Source organism: Coregonus clupeaformis, chromosome 29 (assembly GCF_020615455.1).
Source record: "Coregonus clupeaformis isolate EN_2021a chromosome 29, ASM2061545v1, whole genome shotgun sequence".
Lineage (NCBI taxonomy): Eukaryota > Metazoa > Chordata > Actinopteri > Salmoniformes > Salmonidae > Coregonus > Coregonus clupeaformis.
Window position 1 is genome coordinate 35,429,096 of NC_059220.1, and position 21,966 is coordinate 35,451,061.

General features: G+C 44.4%; 1 protein-coding gene across 1 annotated transcript in view; it reads right to left on the reverse strand.

Moving 5' to 3' along the window:
* LOC121571731 (tumor necrosis factor receptor superfamily member EDAR-like) overlaps positions 1-21,966 on the reverse strand; it is a 62,054-nt gene that overhangs the window by 19,039 nt on the left and 21,049 nt on the right. Inside the window, exon 3 of the mRNA XM_041883376.2 lies at positions 390-512. Coding sequence (XP_041739310.2) covers positions 390-512 — 123 coding nt within the window. The remainder of the gene's footprint in view (positions 1-389; positions 513-21,966) is intronic.

Below are 21,966 nucleotides of genomic sequence, written 5' to 3' on the forward strand. Positions count from 1 at the left end.
AAATAAATAATGGATTTATTGTGACGGTGTAGGCTATATTACATGGATTTATTAGACTTTTAAAATGTAGATGTTCCAAAGGTCTGCATCAGTGGCTTGTAGGTATGCATGGAAGCCAGGAGATGCTAAACGTGTTTATGTTAATTAACAGTTAATTACCGAGAGACCAGCAGTTATTTGCTTGACAATCACCGGCTGACAAAATTTAATGACCACCACAGCCCTACTAGAAGACAGGTAGCAGAGGTCAGGGTTCACATGCACCTGACATGCTACATTATCTACTCATTACACTCAAGTAATTTAATCTCAGGAAATGTGTGTGTGTGTGTAGTTGTGTTATTTTGTTTATTCATTCATTAGTTTGTGTGTGTGCTTGTGTATCTCACCATGTGGGGCTCCTGTCCAGGTTGGCATGGTGGGCAGGGCTGGCAGCTACTGAGGGTCTGGTTGTAGAACTCAAACTCTCCACAACTACTGTACTCTGACCTGAGAGACGGAGGACAGGACACCTGAGAGAGAGAAGGGGGAGTGGGTTAAAAGATAAAAGCGTCATAATGTGTGCTTTATTCAGGTTGTTGGTTATGAATTAACATTCATATTTTTGTTCTGTCTTCAACTTACTACAGGATTCTATAAACACTTCATGCTGCTAAGACTGTATTTACTACAGCTTTAATAAGTAATTCTAGTTCAATTCAATGAGAATATATGAATCCCCTTGGGAACCCAACTACCTCATACCCCAGTACACTGACTAAGTACCGGTACTCCTTGTATATAGCCTCTTTATTCTTATTTTATTGTTTTATTTAATTTTGTTCCTATTTAATTGTTATCTATTTGTTAATTTTCTTACTTTTTTAACTGCATTGTTAGGAAAGGGCTCCTAAGTAAGCATTTCATGGTAAAGTCTACACTTGTTGTATTTGGCGCATGTGGCAAATACAGAGGCTTGCGAAAGTATTCACCCCCCTTGGCATTTTTCCTATTTTGTTGCCTTACAACCTGGAATTTTTTGGGGGTTTGTGTAATTTGATTTACACAACATGCCTACCACTTTGAAGATGCAAAACTATTTTTTATTGTGAAACAAACAAGAAATAAGACACACAAAAAAAGAACTTGAGCGTGCATAACTATTCACCCCCCCAAAGTCAATACTTTGTAGAGCCACCTTTTGCAGGATTACAGCTGCAAGTCTCTTGGGGTATGTCTCTATAAGCTTGGCACATCTAGCCACTGGGATTTTTGCCCATTCTTCAAGGCAAAACTGCTCCAGATCCTTCAAGTTGAATGGGTTCCGCTGGTGTACAGCAATCTTTAAGTCATACCACAGATTCTCAATTGGATTGAGGTCTGGGCTTTGACTAGGCCATTCCAAGACATTTAAATGTTTCCCCTTAAACCACTCGAGTGTTGCTTTAGCAGTATGCTTAGGGTCATTGTCCTGCTAGAAAGTGAACCTCCGTCCCAGTCTCAAATCTCTGGAAGACTGAAACAGGTTTCCCTCAAGAATTTCCCTGTATTTAGCGCCATCTATCATTCCTTCAATTCTGACCAGTTTCCCAGTCCCTGCCGATGGAAAAACATCTCCACAGCATGATGCTGCCACCACCATGCTTCACTGTGGGGATGGTGTTCTTCGGGTGATGAGAGGTGTTGGGTTTGCGCCAGACATAGCGTTTTCCTTGATGGCCAAAAAGCTCAATTTTAGTCTCATCTGACCAGAGTACCTTCCTCCATATGTTTGGGGAGTCTCCCACATGGCTTTTGGCGAACACCAAATGTGATTGCTTATTTTTTTCTTTAAGCAATGGCTTTTTTCTGGCCACTCTTCCGTAAAAAGCCCAGCTCTGTGGAGTGTACGGCTTAAAGTGGTCCTATGGACAGATACTCCAATCTCCGCTGTGGAGCTTTGCAGCTCTTTCAGGGTTATCTTTGGTCTCTTTGTTGCCTCTCTGATTAATGCCCTCCTTGCCTGGTCCGTGAGTTTTGGTGGGCGGGCGGCCCTCTCTTGGCAGGTTTGTTGTAGTGCCATATTCTTTAAACATTTTTATAATGGATTTAATGGTGCTCCGTGGGATGTTAAAAGTTTCTGATATTTTTTTATAACCCAACCCTGATCTGTACTTCTCCACAACTTTGTCCCTGACCTGTTTGGAGAGCTCCTTGGTCTTCATGGTGCCGCTTGCTTGGTGGTGCCCCTTGCTGAGTGGTGTTGCAGACTCTGGGGCATTTCAGAACAGGTATATATATACTGAGATCATGTGACAGATCATGTGACACTTAGATTGCGCACAGGTGGACTTTATTTAACTAATTATGTGACTTCTGAAGGTAATTGGTTGCACCAGATCCTATTTATGGTCTTCATAGCAAAGGGGGTGAATACATATGCACGCACCACTTTTCCATTTTTTATTTTTTTGAATTTTTTGAAACAAGTTATTACTTTCATTTCACTTCACCAATTTTCATGTCCATTACATGAAATCCAAATAAAAATCCATTTAAATTACAAGTTGTAATGCAACAAAATCTGAAAAACGCCAAATGGTTGATCAGGTAGAGGGCATTTTTTATGCTGCGGGCGGGAGCAGGAGGTCAGACATACAACTTCAGGATATAATTTTTTTTGTCCTGCTGATTTTAAAACGAGTGTCTTTCTATTTTGTTGGTCATTATATTCAAGGCTATAAAGTCACCTTTGTTACCTTATTCACACGTAAGTCTTGCTTGCGCAGCTTCATTGTTCGTTAATTCCTCTCCTCTCCCCAGCTTGGGCCACCATGGGTGTGTGTGTATGGCGAATGGAGGCTGCCTGCGCGCTGTGATGGCCAGTGCGTGGCGAGCTGATTAATAATAATAAGTATTTAATTATAACGAAGGCTTTTAAACTTGTTTTCATTAGAATAGGATTTTTTGGTGTCCGAGTTAATTTTACACTGCTCCTTATCCAGAGCATATGAGCGGAGTGGAGCGGTGAGAATCTCAGCTCCTCGCTCACGGAGCTGTTCACCCCTCCGCTCCCCCCGCTCAAAGCCACATCAGGCCAGTCCGCTCATTATCGCTCAGCGCTCAACGCAGTTTGCATCGCGCTCCACTCAAATCGCCCCCCGCTCACTCCAAAAAAGGAACAAAATCTGCATGTATTTCACTTTTAGCTTAAACCACAGCCTTACTTTATCTCCCCGAATTTGTTGCATACAGACTCATCTCGGATTATCCATTCTGTCTTGAAACGGGGATCTAACACTGACGCTAAAATTAGATGTTAATCAGTATAGTATATTCCATAGCGAATTGACACGTTGTTTGCCAATGTTTCTGCAAAAGCAGCGATGCCCATTGGAAGTGCAGCGTGAGTGTAATCGGTGAGCAGGGATTTGATTTCTGTGACAGCAGGGAGGATCATCCCCAGGTTCCCCAGCTCCTTCTGCATTTTGTCTGTGAGATCTGCTAGTGGAGTCAGCACACTGACAAGGTGCGTCAGCTGCCGTACTTGATTCAGGTTGATGTTAGCAACATTAGACTTGAGTTTGTTTTGCCATAACGGGTCTTTTTGGAACAACCGGATGAACGACTGAATCATCCGCAGCTGGCTGCTCCATCGAATGGCGCAGGCATTTGTGGGGCGGACACCTAATTGGTCGGTTTCCTCTGTGCTCTTGCGTACACTTTTCACCAGGTGCCCGACTTTCACTAACAGCCTATTAATGTTGTCGTGCTCGTTAAAGGCGTTTTTGATCGCCAGCTGAAGCATGTGAATGGGGCATCTCAGATGTAAATTTGACAAAGTAAAGTACTGATTTATCATAGTTTCTTGGGGGGTGTAGCTCGGTTGAGCTGCGCTGGCGAAGTGTTGCATCCCTTCGCGTTCTCCTTTACTCAGCGGTTCATAGTCCATGAAAATCATTTCAAAAAATGCTACATCCAGCTCTCTTTTTCTCTCCCTTGTTATGGTTGGGCCTTTGCGTGCAGTGAATACACTTTTGAATTCCTCAACCCTTTTCTCTTGTTGCTGCTGCTGCTCCTCTCGCTCTATAAAATACAAATTCATGGACGACACAAATTAAATTAAACAGATGGATTCTGGGTCAGGCTTGAGCATGCTTCAGACTCGTGGTGTGAAATTGGAGCGGGACATAGGGCGACGCTCCGTCCTTTTAAAAATGCCGCTCTGCGCTCTGTTCAAAATCCGTCCGCTCACGCTCCACGCTCGCTCCCGCTCCACTCCGCTCATATGCTCTGTCCTTATCATTTATCGCCCTCCAGGTTCCCTTGGAGAGTTCATCAATGAGCTTGATGCCTTGATAAGTTCCTTTCCTGAGGATGGCTCACCCCTCACAGTTCTGGGTGACTTTAACCTCCCTACGTCTACCTTTGACTAATTTCTCTCTGCCTCCTTCTTTCCACTCCTCTCCTATTTTGACCTCACCCTCTCACCGTCCCCCCCTACTCACAAGGCAGGCAATACGCTTGACCTCATCTTTACTAGATGCTGTTCTTCTATTAATCTCACTGCAACTCCCCTCCATGTCTCCGACCACTACTTTGTATCCTATTCTCTCTCGCTCTCCTCCAACACTACTCACTCTGCCTCTACTCCGCGCCGTCGCAACCTTCGCTCTCTCTCTCCCGCTACTCTCTCCTCTTGTGGTCCTCTGTAGCTCAGCTGGTAGAGCACGGCGCTTGTAACGCCAAGGTAGTGGGTTCGATCCCCGGGACCACCCATACACAAAAATGTATGCACGCATGACTGTAAGTCGCTTTGGATAAAAGCGTCTGCTAAATGGCACATTATTATTACATTATTATTCCATCCTATCATCTCTTCCCTCTGCTCAATCCTTCTCCCTCCAATCTCCTGATTCTGCCTCCTCAACCCTCCTCTCCTCCCTTTCTGCACCCTTTGACTCTCTATGTCCCCTATCCTCCCGGCCGGCTCGGTCCTCCCCTCCTGCTCCGTGGCTTGACGACTCATTGCGAGCTCACAGAACAGGGCTCCGGGCAGCCGAGCGGAAATGGAGGAAAACTAGACTCCCTGCGGACCTGGCATCTTTTCACTCCCTCCTCTCTACATTTTCTTCCTCTGTTTCTGCTGCTAAAGCCACTTTCTACCACTCTAAATTCCAAGCATCTGCCTCTAACCCTAGGAAGCTCTTTGCCACCTTCTCCTCCCTGCTGAATCCTCCTCCCCCCCCTCCTCCCTCTCTGTGGATGACTTCGTCAACCATTTTGAAAAGAAGGTTGACGATATCCGATCCTTGTTTGTTAAGTCAAATGACACTGCTGGTCCTGCTCACACTGCCCTACCCTATGCTTTGACTTCTTTCTCCCCTCTCTCTCCAGATGAAATCTTGTGACTTGTGACGGCCGGCCGCCCAACAACCTGCCCGCTTGACCCTATCCCCTCCTCTCTTCTCCAGACCATTTCCGGTGACCTTCTCCCTTACCTCACCTCGCTCATCAACTCATCCTTGACCGCTGGCTATGTCCCTTCCGTCTTCAAGAGAGCGAGAGTTGCACCCCTTCTCAAAAAACCTACACTCGATCCCTCCGATGTCAACAACTATAGACCAGTATCCCTTCTTTCTTTTCTCTCCAAAACTCTTGAGCGTGCCGTCTTTAGCCAACTCTCTTGCTATCTCTCTCAGAATGACCTTCTTGATCCAAACCAGTCAGGTTTCAAGACTGGTCATTCAACTGAGACTGCTCTTCTCTGTGTCACGGAGGCTCTCCGCACTGCTAAAGCTAACTCTCTCTCCTCTGCTCTTGTCCTTCTAGACCTGTCTGCTGCCTTTGATACTGTGAACCATCAGATCCTCCTCTCCACCCTCTCCGAGTTGGGCATCTCCGGCGCGGCTCACTCCTGGATTGCGTCCTACCTGACAGGTCGCTCCTACCAAGTGGCGTGGCGAGAATCTGTCTCCGCACCACGTGCTCTCACCACTGGTGTCCCCCAGGGCTCAGTTCTAGGCCCTCTCCTATTCTCGCTATACACCAAGTCACTTGGCTCTGTCATATCCTCACATGGCCTCTCCTATCATTGCTACGCAGATGACACACAACTAATCTTCTCCTTTCCCCCTTCTGATAACCAGGTGGCGAATCGTATCTCTGCATGTCTGGCAGACATATCAGTGTGGATGACGGATCACCACCTCAAGCTGAACCTCGGCAAGAAGGAGCTGCTCTTCCTCCCGGAGAAGGACTGCCCGTTCCATGATCTCGCCATCACGGTTGACAACTCTGTTGTGTCCTCCTCCCAGAGTGCAAAGAGCCTTGGCGTGACCCTGGACAACACCCTGTCATTCTCTGCTAACATCAAGGCGATGACCCGATCCTGTAGGTTCATGCTCTACAACATTCGGAGAGTACGACCCTGCTTTACACAGGAAGCGGCACAGGTCCTAATCCAGGCACTTGTCATCTCCCGTCTGGATTACTGCAACTCGCTGTTGGCTGGGCTCCCTGCCTGTGCCATTAAAACCCTACAACTCATCCAGAATGCCGCAGCCCGTCTGGTGTTCAACCTTCCCAAGTTCTCTCACGTCACCCCGCTCCTCCGCACACTCCACTGGCTTCCAGTTGAAGCTCGCATCTGCTACAAGACCATGGTGCTTGCCTACGGAGCTGTGAGGGGAACGGCACCTCCGTACCTTCAGGCTCTGATCAGTCCCTACACCCAAACGAGGGCATTGCGTTCATCCACCTCTGGCCTGCTGGCCCCCCCTACCTCTGCACAGTTCCCGCTCAGCCCAGTCAAAACTGTTCGCTGCTCTGGCACCCCAATGGTGGAACAAGCTCCCTCACGACGCCAGGACAGCGGAGTCACTCACCACCTTCCGGAGACACTTGAAACCCCACCTCTTTAAAGAATACCTGGGATAGGATAAAGTAATCCTTCTCTATTTTAAAAAATGTAATTATAATAATAATCAGAAAAAATATATAAAAAATATTGTAAAGTGGTTATCCCACTGGCTATAAGGTGAATGCACCAATTTGTAAGTCGCTCTGGATAAGAGCGTCTGCTAAATGACGTAAATGTAAAATGTAAAAATGTCTTCAAAAGTAACAAAGGCAAAAACATCATATATTTGATCATGAAAGCCCATATGCCTATAGGTTTGCTGCATGCAAAGAATAATTTAACCTTTATTCAACCAGATGGTCTAATTGAGATGAAAATGTAATAATCTTATTCAATAGTTGTTGTTATTTTTTAGTTAAAATGGAGCAAAACAGTTAATCTCATGCAAGCAACCTACAGTGCCTTCGGAGAGTATTCAGACCCCTTGACTTTTCCACATTTTGTTACGTTACAGCCTTATTCTAAAATTGATTAAATTGTCCCCCCCCCCCCCATCAATCTACACACTATACCCCATGATGACAAAGCAAAAACAGGTTTTTCGATATTTTTGCTAACTTACATAAAAATATATAACTGAAATATTACATGTACTTAAGTATTCAGACCCTTTACTCAGTACTTTGTTGAAGCACTTTTGGCAGCGATTACATTAATGAGTCTTCTTGGGTATGATGCTACAAGCTTAGCACACCGTATTTGAGGAGTTTCTCCCATTCTTCTTTGCAGATCCTCTCAAGCTCTGTCAGGTTGGATGGGGAGCGTTGCTGCACAGCTATTTTCAGGTCTCTCCAGAGATGTTCGATCGGGTTCAAGTCCGGGCTCTGGCTGGGCCACTCAAGGACATTCAGAGACTTGTCCCGAAGCCATTCCTGCTCTGTCTTGGCTGTGTGCTTAGGGTCGTTGTCCTGTTGGAAGGTGAACCTTCGCCCCAGTCTGAGGTCCTGAGCGCTCAGGAGCAGGTTTTCATCAAGGATCGCTCTATACTTCGCTCTGTTCATCTTTGCCTAAATCCTGATTAGTCTCCCAGTCCCTGCCGCTGAAAAACATCCCCACAGCATGATGCTGCCACCACCATGCTTCACTGTAGGGATGGTGCCAAGTTTCCTCCAGACGTGATGCTTGGCATTCAGGCCAAAGAGTTAAATCTTGGTTTCATCAGACCAGCGAATCTTGTTTCTCATGGTCTGAGTGTCACACCCTGGCTCTGGGGACTCTATATGTTGAGCCAGGGTGTGTAAATTCTATGTGTTTATGTTCTGTGTGGGAGTTCTAGTTGTGGTATTTCTATGTTGGCCAGAGTGGCTCCCAATCAGAGGTAACGAGTGTCAGCTGTTGCTGGTTGTCTCTGATTGGGAGCCATATTTAAACAGTCTGTTTCCCTTAGTGTTTGTGGGATCTTGTTTCCGCTTGGTTTGTTTCTGTGTTAACCGTAGGACTGCACGTTTCGTTTATTGTTTTGTTGTTATATTATCACTAAAGATAATAAAGTTTAGTATGTTTGCAACTAACGCTGCGCATTGGTCTACTCTCTACGACGATCGTGACAGAAGATCCCACCATACCAGGACCAAGCAGCGTGTCCAGGAGCAGGCAGCCTGGACGTGGGAGCAAATATTGGACGGGCAGGGGTCCTGGACCTGGGAGGAAATCCAGGCCGGGATGGATCGCCGTCCATGGAGTGAGACGGTAGAGGCGCGACAGAGAGAGGAGCAACGGCGTCAACAGTGTCGTCGTCGGACGGACGAGAGGCAACCCCAAAACATTTTTTAGGGGGGGGGCATACGGCATGGGCGACGGGGCAGCAGGAGGCAGCTATAGGGCGTAGTAGGAGGTTAGGTGAGGAGGCCACCAGGTTAAGGGGGCTATTGGCGCAGAGGGAGCAGGAGTTAGTGGTGCAGAGGGTGGAGCTATTGGAGGCGATAAGGGAGAAGGTGAGAATTGAGGCACGGCGAGAGGAACTCGGTAGGCAGCTGAGGGAGCGGAGGGTTATGACGAAACCCAGTCCCGCTCCTCACACCAAGCAAGTGGTGTGCGTCACCAGTCCGGTCCGGCCCGTTCCTGCTCCCCGCACTAAGTGGATGGTGCGCGTCGCCAGCCCGGCCCGGCCTGTTCCTGCCCCTCGCACCAAGCCTACGGTGTGCGTCGCCAGCCCGGCCCGGCCTGTTCCTGCCCCTCGCACCAAGCCTACGGTGTGCGTCGCCAGCCCGGCCCGGCCTGTTCCTGCCCCTCGCACCAAGCCTACGGTGCGCGTCGCCAGCCCAGCCCGGCCTGTTCCTGCTCCTCGCACCAAGCCTACGGTGCGCGTCGCCAGCCCGGCCCGGCCTGTTCCTGCCACTCGCACCAAGCCTACGGTGCGCGTCGCCAGCCCGGCCCGGCCTGTTCCTGCCACTCACACCAAGCCTACGGTGCGCGTCGCCAGCCCGGCCCGGCCTGTTCCTGCCACTCGCACCAAGCCTACGGTGCGCGTCGCCAGCCCGGCCTGTTCCTGCTCCCCGCACCAAGCCTACGGTGCGCGTCGCCAGCCCGGCCCGGCCTGTTCCTGCCACTCGCACCAAGCCTACGGTGCGCGTCACCAGCCCGGCCTGGCCTGTTCCTGCCACTCGCACTAAGCCTACGGTGCGCGTCGCCAGCCCGGCCCGGCCTGTTCCTGCCACTCGCACCAAGCCAGGGGTGCGAGTCGTCAGCCCGGTCCGGCCCGTTCCTGCTCTACGCACCAAGCCAGGGGTGTGAGTCGTCAGCCCGGTCCGGCCCGTTCCTGCTCCACGCACCAAGCCAGGGGTGCGCATCGTCAGTCCGGTACGGCCCGTTGCTGCTCCACGCACCAAGCCAGGGGTGCGCATCGTCAGCCCGGTCCGGCCCGTTCCTGCTCCACGCACCAAGCCAGGGGTGCGATCGTCAGCCCGGTACGGCCCGTTCCGGCCCACGCACCAAGCCAGGGGTGCGATCGTCAGCCCGGTACGGCCCGTCCGCCCACGCACCAAGCCAGGGGTGCGCATCGTCAGCCCGGTCCGGCCCGTAGCTGCTCCACGCACCAAGCCAGGGGTGCGCGATCGTCAGCCCGGTCCGGCCCGTCCCTGCTCCACGCACCAGGCCAGGGGTGTGCGTCGTCAGTCCGGCACAACCCGTGCCTGGGTCACCGGTGCCTGGTCAGGTACCGGTCAGCTTCTCCACACCGGAGCTGAAGCAAGCCGCTCCTACGATGTCCAGTCTAGCTCCAGCCAGCGGGGCCAGACCGGACCAGGGGCGCTACGGGGGGATTATTAGAGGGTGGTGGTCAAGCCCGGAGCCGGAACCGCCTCCGAGGAGGAATGCCCACCCAGCCCTCCCCTGGTTTGTTTATGTTCAGGCGCGGTCGCAGTCCGCGCCTTTGGGGGGGGGGGGTACTGTCACACCCTGGCTCTGGGGACTCTATATGTTGAGCCAGGGTGTGTAAATTATATGTGTTTATGTTCTGTGTGGGAGTTCTAGTTGTGGTATTTCTATGTTGGCCAGAGTGGCTCCCAATCAGAGGCAACGAGTTTCAGCTGTTGCTGGTTGTCTCTGATTGGGAGCCATATTTAAACAGTCTGTTTCCCTTAGTGTTTGTGGGATCTTGTTTCCGTTTGGTTTGTTTCTGTGTTAACCGTAGGACTGCACGTTTCGTTTATTGTTTTGTTGTTATATTATCACTAAAGATAATAAAGTTTAGTATGTTTGCAACTAACGCTGCGCATTGGTCTACTCTCTACGACGATCGTGACACTGAGAGTCTTTAGGTGCCTTTTGTCAAACTCCAAGCGGGCTGTCATGTGCCTTTTACTGAGGAGTGGCTTCCGTCTGGCCACTCTACCATAAAGGTCTGATTGGTGGAGTGCTGCAGAGATTGTTGTCCTTCTGGAAGGTTCTACCATCTCCACAGAGGAGCTCTTTCAGAGTGACCATCGAGTTCTTGGTCACCTCCCTGACCAAGGCCCTTCTCCCCCGATTGCTCAGTTTGGCTGTGCAGCAAGCTCTAGGAAGTGTCTTGGTGGTTCCAAACTTCTTCCATTTAAGAATGATGTAGGCCACTGTGTTCCTGGGGACCTTCAATGCTGCAGAAATGTTTTGGTACCCTTCCCCAGATCTGTGCCTCGACACAATCCTGTCTCGGAGCTCTACGAACAATTCCTTCGACTCCATGGCTTGGTTTTTGCTCTGACATGCACTGTCAACTGTGGGACCTTTTATAGACAGGTGTGTGCCTTTCCAAATCATGTCCAATCAATCGAATTTACCACAGGTGGACTCCAATCAAGTTGTAGAAACATCTCAAGGATGATCAATGGAAACAGGATGCACCTGAGCTCAATTTCGAGTCTCAGAGCAAAGGGTCTGAATACTCATGTAAATAAGGTATTTCTGTTTTTTTCGCTTTGTCATTATGGGGTATTGTGTGTAGATTGCTGAGGAAAACATTTTATTTAATCCATTTTAGAATAAGGTTGTAACGTAACAAAATGTGGAAAAAGTCAAGGGGTCTGAATACTTTCTGAAGGCACTACAGAAATAAACAACAGGGGTGATTTTCGCTGCATGTTGGCTACAAACACAATGGCTCTTGTTTCATTAAACTATATTAGTTCTTTCCATGATATTGTAAAATGTTGTAAGTTAAAACAGTGCAAAACAAGTGATCTCAAACAATATATAGCCTAGCCTAAAGTCACTGGCAGGCTACAAACACCCGTAATAAGGCCTCTTCACATGCTTTTTATGATAGTAATGATTTTGACCCCCAAGTTGCGTCTGCTGAAGATGCTGGAGGAAACTGCACATGAGGAGGTTATGATGGCAACCAAAGAGCTCATTATGACTAGAATCAGGGGCGCAACTTTGGTTTTAGAAGTGGGGGGGACATAATGTATATATAGAGTACCAGTCAAAAGTTTGGACACACCTACTCATTCAAGGGTTTTTCTTTATTTTTACTGTTTTCTACATTGTAGAATAATAGTGAAGACATCAAAATGATGAAATAACACAGTAACCAAAAAAGTGTTAAACCCAAATATATTTTATATTTGAGATTCTTCCAAGTAGCCAACCTTTGCCTTGATGACAGCTTTGCATACTCTTGGCATTCTCTCAACCAGCTTCATGAGGTAGTCACCTGGAATACATTTCAATTAACAGGTGTGCCTTGTTAAAAGTTAATTTGTGGAATCTCTTTCCTTCTTAATGCGTTTGAGCCAATCAGTTGTGTTGTGACAAGGTAGGAGTGGTATACAAAAGATAGCCCTATTTGGTAAAAGACCAAGTCTATATTATGGCAAAAACAGCTCAAATAAGCGCTATGATGAAACTAGCTCTCATGAGGACCGCCACAGGAAAGGAAGACCCAGAGTTACCTTTGCTGCAGAGGATAAGTTCATTAGAGTTAACTGCACCTCAGATTGCAGCCCAAATAAATGCTTCACAGAGTTCAAGTAACAGACACATCTCAACATCAACTGTTCAGATGAGACTCCGTGAATCAGGCCTTCATGGTCGAATTGCTGCAAAGAAACCACTACTAAAGGACACCAATAATAAGAAGAGACTTGCTTGGGCCAAGAAACACGAGCAATGGACATTAGACCGGTGGAAATATGGCCTTTGGTCTGATGAGTCCAAATGTGAGATTTTTGGTTCCAACCGCCGTGTCTTTGTGAGACGCAGAGTAGGTGAACGGATGATCTCTGCATGGTGGTTCCCACCGTGAAGCATGAAGGAGGAGGTGTGATGGTGTGGGGGTGCTTTGCTGGTGACACTGTCGGTGATCTATTTAGAATTCAAGGCACACTTAACCAGCATGGCTACCACAGCATTCTGCAGCGATACACCATCCCATCTGGTTTGCGCTTAGTGGGACTATCATTTGTTTTTCAACAGGACAATGACCCAAAACACATCTCCAGGCTGTGTAAGGGCTATTTGACCAAGGAGAGTGATGGAGTGCTGCATCAGATGACCTGGCCTCCATAATCACCCGACCTTAAACCAATTGAGATGGTTTGGGATGAGTTGGACCACAGAGTGAAGGAAAAGCAGCTAACAAGTGCTCAGCATATGTGGGAACTCCTTCAAGACTGTTAGAAAAGTATTCCTCATGAGCTGGTTGAGAGAATGCCAAGAGTGTGCAAAGCTGTCATTAAGGTAAAGGGTGGCTATTTTGAAGATTCTAAAATCTAAAATATATTTTGATTTGTTTAACACCTTTTTGGTTACTACATGATTCCATATGTGTTATTTCATAGTTTAGATGTTTTCACTCTTATTCTACAATGTAGAAAATACAAAAAATTAAGAAAAACCCTTGAATGAGTAGGTGTGTCCAAACTTTTGACTGGTATTGTATATATTTTTTATCCAGTCCGATAAACACTCCAAACAGCCTACCCGACCGCTCGGAGGCGTCCCTATGGTCCGAAAGCACACCGTTGCCTCGTTTTGTATCACATTCCAATGATAAAACTGGGGGGGGACAAAAATGCAATTTTAGAATGTCCCCCCCCCTGTCCCCAGTGAAAGTTGCACCCCTGACTATAATATTATTTCATTAAACAAGAGCAGTGCTTTTAGCCAGCACTGTCTTTTATTTGAGATTAACAGTTTTATCGAGAGAAAAAAACCCCGATGCAATATGTTTTTATTACATGTTCATCTCAATGACACCAACCTGTTTAAGTAAAGGTGAAAAAGTAATTAACCTGGTTAAACAAAAATAAAGCTTAAATGAAATTATATGAATGGTCTCTGTGTGCAGCAACATGCGCTTTCATTATTATTGCTTTCAATTATATTATTTATTGTTTTACTTTAGTGTGAAATTAACAGAAGGAATGTAAAAAAAAATCTAATGTAATATTTTCAAACTAATTTTTGTATGCCTTTATTCTGTGTTTAATATCCATGCATTTCGTTTTTTTTAAAGTGAAGGTGTCTGTCTGCCTCTGTTATCACTATAACGTCTTCTTAACTAGGCTCTCTAGAAGGTATCGGTAGGCTATAATACATTTTGTGACCACCCCCTAATTAACAAAGGATTAGCCTACATTCTACTTATATGGTTATAACGTTACAAATACATGCATTTATGTCTCTGGGTGTAGCTATGCATTGTGCAATAACTACAAAATGTGTGAACTGAATGGGATGCGGATAGTCCCGATTTTCCCTTCCTGACATATCGCCTTGCATTTTATGACCATGACTGCTAGGGCCGGGACGATACCAGTATCACAATACTCGTTAATATTGTGGCAAGGAAACAAAACACGAAGCGGAATTAATTTCTTTAGGAAAACAACCCAAATGTTAGAAACAAACATTATGTTGTCATCCAGAGTCATATTCATTTTCCATGCTATAGCAGACAATATTTTACATACAGAAATCAGCTTCGTGTTTTATTTTTTGTCATGGTACAAATAGCCATACTGGTATAGTCCAGGTCCTAATGACTACAATAAACACATTGACTGACCCATCTTACCATCCAACTTTCATAAACCTGGAAGATTCCATTGTACTGAAATAAGTTAGACTAGTTATAATCAACATGCAATCATATTGATTTTTGAATGGCAAACTTGAAGAGCTGTCATATGAAATATAAGTTTAATTAATTAATTTTTTCCATTACCAGTGCAAGAGATGCCCTAGTATATGATCTGTGAAAACTAACTGCTTGCTCGAGCTCTTCGAACATTGTCTATCTTCTAAAAACGTCTGTGAGAAGAATTTGAACGGGACTGTATCCCTACTGAATTGTGCCTTCATCATGTCCCAAGTTACCACAACAGGAGATTTCCATCGCTATTTGGGTATGAGTCGCTGTCCATTTCAGCACCACGGAGCTTTGTTGTTTGATGTCAGCATTTTAAGTCTGCCTTGTGCTTAGCCTCTCTAATATGTATATCATTCGTTTCGTAACGTTGTCGAGATGTTAATGGTTTTGATTTATGAGTAATTTTCCTGTTATTCATTCGATGTATCTAAATAGCATGTCATTGTGCAGAGATACACTTTTTCTTTGACACTGTCTAGCTAGAATTCATAACATATCATTTGTTTTGAAAATGTGTAACATATTGTACATTTTATAAATTCATAATATATAATCCAAATTGTACAAAATGGGTGATGGACATCCACAAAGTAATAAATACCATACCATTAACATATCATACTAAATGTATATCTCTGATTTAAGTACAGAATAATACAAAATGCTTTGAGACCAGGTTGGCAGAGCAGGCATTGTCATCAACAGGAGATGGGAACATTGTGGTGATTTCCACTTGCAGCAGACAAATATACTGAACAAAAATATAAATGCAACATGCAACAATTTGAACGATTTTACTGAGTTACAGTTCATATGAGGAAATCAGTCAACTGCAATAAATTCATTAGGCCCTAATCTATGCATTTCACATGACTGGGAATATAGATATGCTTCCGTTAGCCATAGATACCTTAAAAGAAATGGGCCTCCAAATGGGTCTCAGGATCTCATCACAGCATTTCTGTGCATTCAAATTGCCATCGATAAAATGCAATTGTGTTCGTTGTCCGTAGCTTATGCCTACCCATACCATAACCCCACCGCTACCATGGGGCACTCTGTTCACAACACTGACATCAGCAAACCGCTTGCCCTCACGTCACCATACACGTGATCTGCGTTTGTGAGGCTGATTGGACATGCTGCCAAATTCTCTAAAATGATGTTGGAGGCGGCTTATGGTAGAGAAATTAACATTCAATTCTCTGGCAACAGCTCTGGTGGACATTGCTGCAATCTGCATGCCAATTGCACGCTCCCTCAAAACTTGAGACATCTGTGGCACTGTGTTGTGTGACAAAACTGTCCCCAGCACAAGGTGCACCTGTGTAATGATCATGCTGTTTAATCAGCTTCTTGATATGCCACACCTGTCAGGTGGATGGATTATCTTGGAAAAGGAGAAATGCTCACTAAAAGTGATGTAAACAAATTTGTGCACAACATTTTAGAGAAATAAGCTTTTTGTACGTATGGAACATGTCTGGGATCTTTTATTTCAGCTCATGAAACATGGACCAACACTTTACATGATACGTTTATATTTTTGTTCAGTGTAACAACAAATAGGGCACTGACTGACAGCTGTCAGTGTAACTAGCTAGCATGCTAACCTTAGCCAGCTAATGAAAGTTATGTGAGCACCATTTCAGTTAAGTCAGGTGAAAATAATGACTTCATAAAAAGACTACTAGCCTACCTGTCAAGAGATGAGTCTCAGCTAAATCGTGCCTATACGAGCAGTTGACGTTTGTCTGACTCTTGCCATTTGATAATTCCAGTGAAACCGTGTCAGATTCCAAACGTCATAAAAATAGAAAGAATATAAGCTCTGGTAATATGGATAGCCTAACTATTGAACATTTTGGAGTGTGTAGGAATGTGAAAGTTTGTTTGCATGGCCTGGTGCCCCAGGTGGGTGGAGATTTCTCTATAGTATCAATGGAAATAGAGCACCACAGTATGAGTCATAATACCCATAAAACCTAGCAGTCAAACAAGGAAATGGTTCCAATCGTTTTTCCACCATTCATTTTTCCCATAGGGGATTTTAGAAACACTTAAAATAAGGACTGTGTTTCGCGTAGGCTTACCCTGGTGTGACGTTTTGATAACCGTGTAAATCTCTCTAGGACAAGGTGACTTTTATCAATATATTCGCCCGTATTTACCCCCCAAAAATGAAACGCTAACTGCTAATGTGGCTATCATAAAGAACTACAAATGCCATGATGATCTGGATGAGACTGTCAAATCGAGGCAAAGGTAAGAATCTCTGGATTAACTAATTGACAATTCTGTCAACTGTCTTGTGCAAGTTTTAAATTGACACAATACCTGTTAGTAAAGGTGTCAGCAAGAGATGATGTGCAGGATCTTGCAGGGATTTGTAGTCTTGCATGATGTCTACTTTGATGCTAATTAGCATTTCGAAGCTGAAAGTTAATAGAGCCGAATATATTGATAAAAGTCACCTTGTCTGACAGAGATTTACATGGTTATCAAAACCTCACGCCAGGGTAAACCTACACAAAACACAGCCCTTATTTTAAGTGTTTCTAAAATCCCCTATGGGAAAAACGAATGGTGGAAAAAACGATTGGAACCATTTCCCTGTTTGATCGCTAGGTTTTATGGACATTAACCCCACCTACTGTACTGGAGCGGCCCCCACTCTCGCCTGTCCTAACTTAAAAATATAGTATAAAGAGAGGTTCCTGCAGATGCAGGAATTCCCACATGCAGAAACGCCACCAATTGCGGCCCGCAATTGCACCCTTCTTGTAGGACCTGGAGAAGCCAATTTATATAGGCAGCACACCTGCAGAGAATTTGCACCTCTCAGCAACCATTGTCTTCTCAGCCTCATCTTTAAAATCAATACACTGACATAAATGTAAAAACATAAATGTTTTATGTCGAAATATGTGAAGACACCAAGAATGGCAAAGATTTAAACAGGTTTCAACACACAAATCTGATGGAATATTGTTATATGTTCCCGCTTTATAGCTTATGTAATAGCCTAACATGAAAGAATTGACAGGTCAATTACTTCTTTCATTTAACCTACTTAATGTAGATCCAATGAACAATGTTATAATGTGGTTAATGTGTTGTGTTTATATACAGGCATTATATCCCCCACCTTGACAGATGGTAAACAGTGCAGAGGTCCTGTTTCTACAGTGGCTATTATATTCTGGAGTGAATTCCATTCATGCAACTGTTAGGAACTGAATTAATCAGACTTTCACTGGTCATGCAGGTGTTAGATGGCATACCAGTTAAGGTATATCAAATATTTTTTGATGTACTCAAAGGTCCGTTATTAACATGTTTTAACCACTCCTATAAAAATGGTAGATTATCAGATACTCAGCAAGAAGGTCTGATTTCACTATTACTGAAACAGGACCCAGGTGGTAAATATAAAGATCCAGTCCACCTAAAAAACTGGAGACCCCTTACACTTCAGTGTTGTGATGCCAAAATCCTAGCAAAATGCATAGCACCTAGAATTAAAAAGGTATTGTCGGATATTATTCATCCTAATCAGACAGTTTTCTTTTTTACATGGATGATACATTGGAGATAATATAAGACTGGAAATAATAGAACACAATTAAACATCTGGGAAACCAGGCCTGGTATTCATAGTTGACTTTGAAAAGGCCTTTGATAAAGTACAACTGGAAATTACATATAAATGCCTAGACTATTTTATTTTTGGTGAATCTCTTATACAATGGGTTAAAGTTATGTATATTAACCCCAGATGTAAAATATAAATAATGGCTCCTTCTCAGAAAGTATTAAATTGTCAAGAGAAGTAAATCAAGGTTGTCCACTATCGGCATATCTATTTATTATGGCCATCGAAACGTTGGCTATTAAAATCAGACGATTCATGTTTTCTTTTAAATTCGAAATTTGGATCCCTGCACAGCCCCATAGTGGATCTGGGTAATTGCTCTAACCTCTCTGGTTTAAAACCGAATTATGATAAATGCACCATCTTATGTATTGGATCAAAAAAAACTAAAACACTTTTACATTACTGTGTAGTTTACCAATAAAATGGTCCGACGGTGAAGTGGACATACTCAGTATTCATATTCCGAAAGAAAGAAATGATCTCACTACAATACATTTTTTATAGAAAGTTAGCCAAATTAGAAAGGACAACACCTGTCTAATTGTGGAAAAATCACCATGATTAATTATTTAGTCACATCCCAGTGTACCTATTTACTTATGGCCCTGCCTACACCTAACGATATTCCATTTTATTTGGAACGGCAAGCCAGACAAAATTAAATGGGCCTATTTATATAATGAATATGAATATGGAGGGAAGAATTGATTAAATATTAAAGCATTGGACCTCTCACTAAAGGCTTAAGTCATACAAAAACTATACTTAAATCCGAACTGGTTCTCTAGCAGATGACTAAAATGAATCTCCAAAATAGTGCTATTTTTAAAACAAGCCATAGAAAGCTAGTTGCAATTTCAGTTTAATACACCAGAAAAAACAGAACAAATATTACAAAAAATAGTATGGTTAAACTCAAATACAGTGGGGAGAACAAGTATTTGATACACTGCCGATTTTGCAGGTTTTCCTACTTACAAAGCATGTAGAGGTCTGTAATTTTTATCATAGGTACACTTCAACTGTGAGAGACGGAATCTAAAACAAAAATCCAGAAAATCACATTGTATGATTTTAAAAGTAATTAATGTGCATTTTATTGCATGACATAAGTATTTGATACATCAGAAAAGCAGAACATAATATTTGGTACAGAAACCTTTGTTTGCAATTACAGAGATCATACGTTTCCTGTAGGTCTTGACCAGGTTTGCATACACTGCAGCAGGGATTTTGGCCCACTCCTCCATACAGACCTTCTCCAGATCCTTCAGGTTTCGGGGCTGTCGCTGGGCAATACGGACTTTCAGCTCCCTCCAAAGATTTTCTATTGGGTTCAGGTCTGGAGACTGGCTAGGCCACTCCAGGACCTTGAGATGCTTCTTACGGAGCCACTCCTTAGTTGCCCTGGCTGTGTGTTTTGGGTCGTTGTCATGCTGGAAGACCCAGCCACGACCCATCTTCAATGCTCTTACTGAGGGAAGGAGGTTGTTGGCCAAGATCTCGCGATACATGGCCCCATCCATCCTCCCTTCAATACGGTGCAGTCGTCCTGTCCCCTTTGCAGAAAAGCATCCCCAAAGAATGATGTTTCCACCTCCATGCTTCACGGTTGGGATGGTGTTCTTGGGGATGTACTCATCCTTCTTCTTCCTCCAAACACGGCGAGTGGAGTTTAGACCAAAAAGCTCTATTTTTGTCTCATCAGACCACATGACCTTCTCCCATTCCTCCTCTGGATCATCCAGATGGTCATTGGCAAACTTCAGATGGGCCTGGACATGCGCTGGCTTGAGCAGGGGGACCTTGCGTGCGCTGCAGGATTTTAATCCATGACGGCGTAGTGTGTTACTAATGGTTTTCTTTGAGACTGTGGTCCCAGCTCTCTTCAGGTCATTGACCAGGTCCTGCCGTGTAGTTCTGGGCTGATCCCTCACCTTCCTCATGATCATTGATGCCCCACGAGGTGAGATCTTGCATGGAGCCCCAGACCGAGGGTGATTGACCGTCATCTTGAACTTCTTCAATTTTCTAATAATTGCGCCAACAGTTGTTGCCTTCTCACCAAGCTGCTTGCCTATTGTCCTGTAGCCCATCCCAGCCTTCTGCAGGTCTACAATTTTATCCCTGATGTCCTTACACAGCTCTCTGTTCTTGGCCATTGTGGAGAGGTTGGAGTCTGTTTGATTGAGTGTGTGGACAGGTGTCTTTTATACAGGTAACGAGTTCAAACAGGTGCAGTTAATACAGGTAATGAGTGGAGAACAGGAGGGCTTCTTAAAGAAAAAATTAACAGGTCTGTGAGAGCCGGAATTCTTACTGGTTGGTAGGTGATCAAATACTTATGTCATGCAATAAAATGCAAATTAATTACTTAAAAATCATACAATGTGATTTTCTGGATTTTTGTTTTAGATTCCGTCTCTCACAGTTGAAGTGTACCTATGATAAAAATTACAGACCTCTACATGCTTTATAAGTAGGAAAACCTGCAAAATCGCCAGTGTATCAAATACTTGTTTAAACTGTATAATCTTTGTAAATGATATCATAAATATGACTGGTGGAGTTGTCACACATGTAGTTAACAAAAATATATGGAAATGTCTGCTCTATCCAAAATTACTGTGATGAGTGTGATAGAAGGAGTCAGGCGCAGGAGGGTATATCACCGAATACAGAGTTTATTCTGTCGTACACAATAGCGACAACAGAAAACAGGCACAGGGGAAACCATCTACCCTGGCAAATACAAGGTACGGGTAGCTCCAACAATATACAGGTACAGGGGAAAAATCTACCCCGGCAATACAAGGTACGAGTAGCTCCACCGAGCTACACTACTCTCACAATAAACTATCACCCACAAGGAGGGGGGCAGAGGGAACACTTATACACGGACTAATTAGGGGATAAGAACCAGGTGTGTGTAATTGACAAGACAAGACAAATGGAATGATGATATATGGAGCGGCAGTGGCTAGTAAGCCGGTGACAACGAACGCCAAAGCCTGCCCGAACAAGGAGGGGAGGCAGCCTCGGCGGAAGTCGTGACAATTACAACCAACTGATTGCAGCATTACCGCAAAAATGGAAAGGTGGAAGGTAAGGAACTTATCTGTCTGCCCTGCATTACAGACCCAAATTGGCTAAAGAAAATTGTGATAAATAAAAAAAGATACCAGTTTCATTTAAGGACCAAAAAATGTACAGCTGCGCCAAACAGGTTGCAAAATAGTTGGGAGGAGATTTTCGATGTAGCGATTCCATTGCACATAGATTATGAACTGATACGCAAAACGATGCCAGACTCAAAACTTAGAGTTCTTCAATTTAAATTATTATACAAAATTCTTGCAACCAATATAATGTTATTTATATGGGGGATACAACCATCCCAGCTCTGCAGATTTTCCTGCGAAGAGACAGAATCATTAGATCACTTGTTTTGGTACTGCCCATATGTAGCTTGTTTTTGGTCGCAGTTTCAGGAATGGCTGAACATTTTCAACATTTACTTGGAGCTAACTCTGCAAATAGCACTGCTGGGTGATTTGAAAAGTCATAGTCAATCGATCAATAATATAATAATACTCTTAGCAAAAATGTTTATCTTTAACTGTGACTCGTTTCAGGAAACTAGGCGTATGTCACGCCTCACTACTTTACAGGAGAGGCATTTAAATATTTATTTCTTATCAAAATGCGTTTTTTTGGGGCAGAAATTCCTTCTGGAACATGTGACCTTTCATGTGCCTTATTAACAAACTTGTATGCCATCTGTAAATATGAATACAATTGTTAAATTACGAGCCTTGTTGGTTTAGCAACAGAAAAAGACAGGAACCTTCCCGCTAG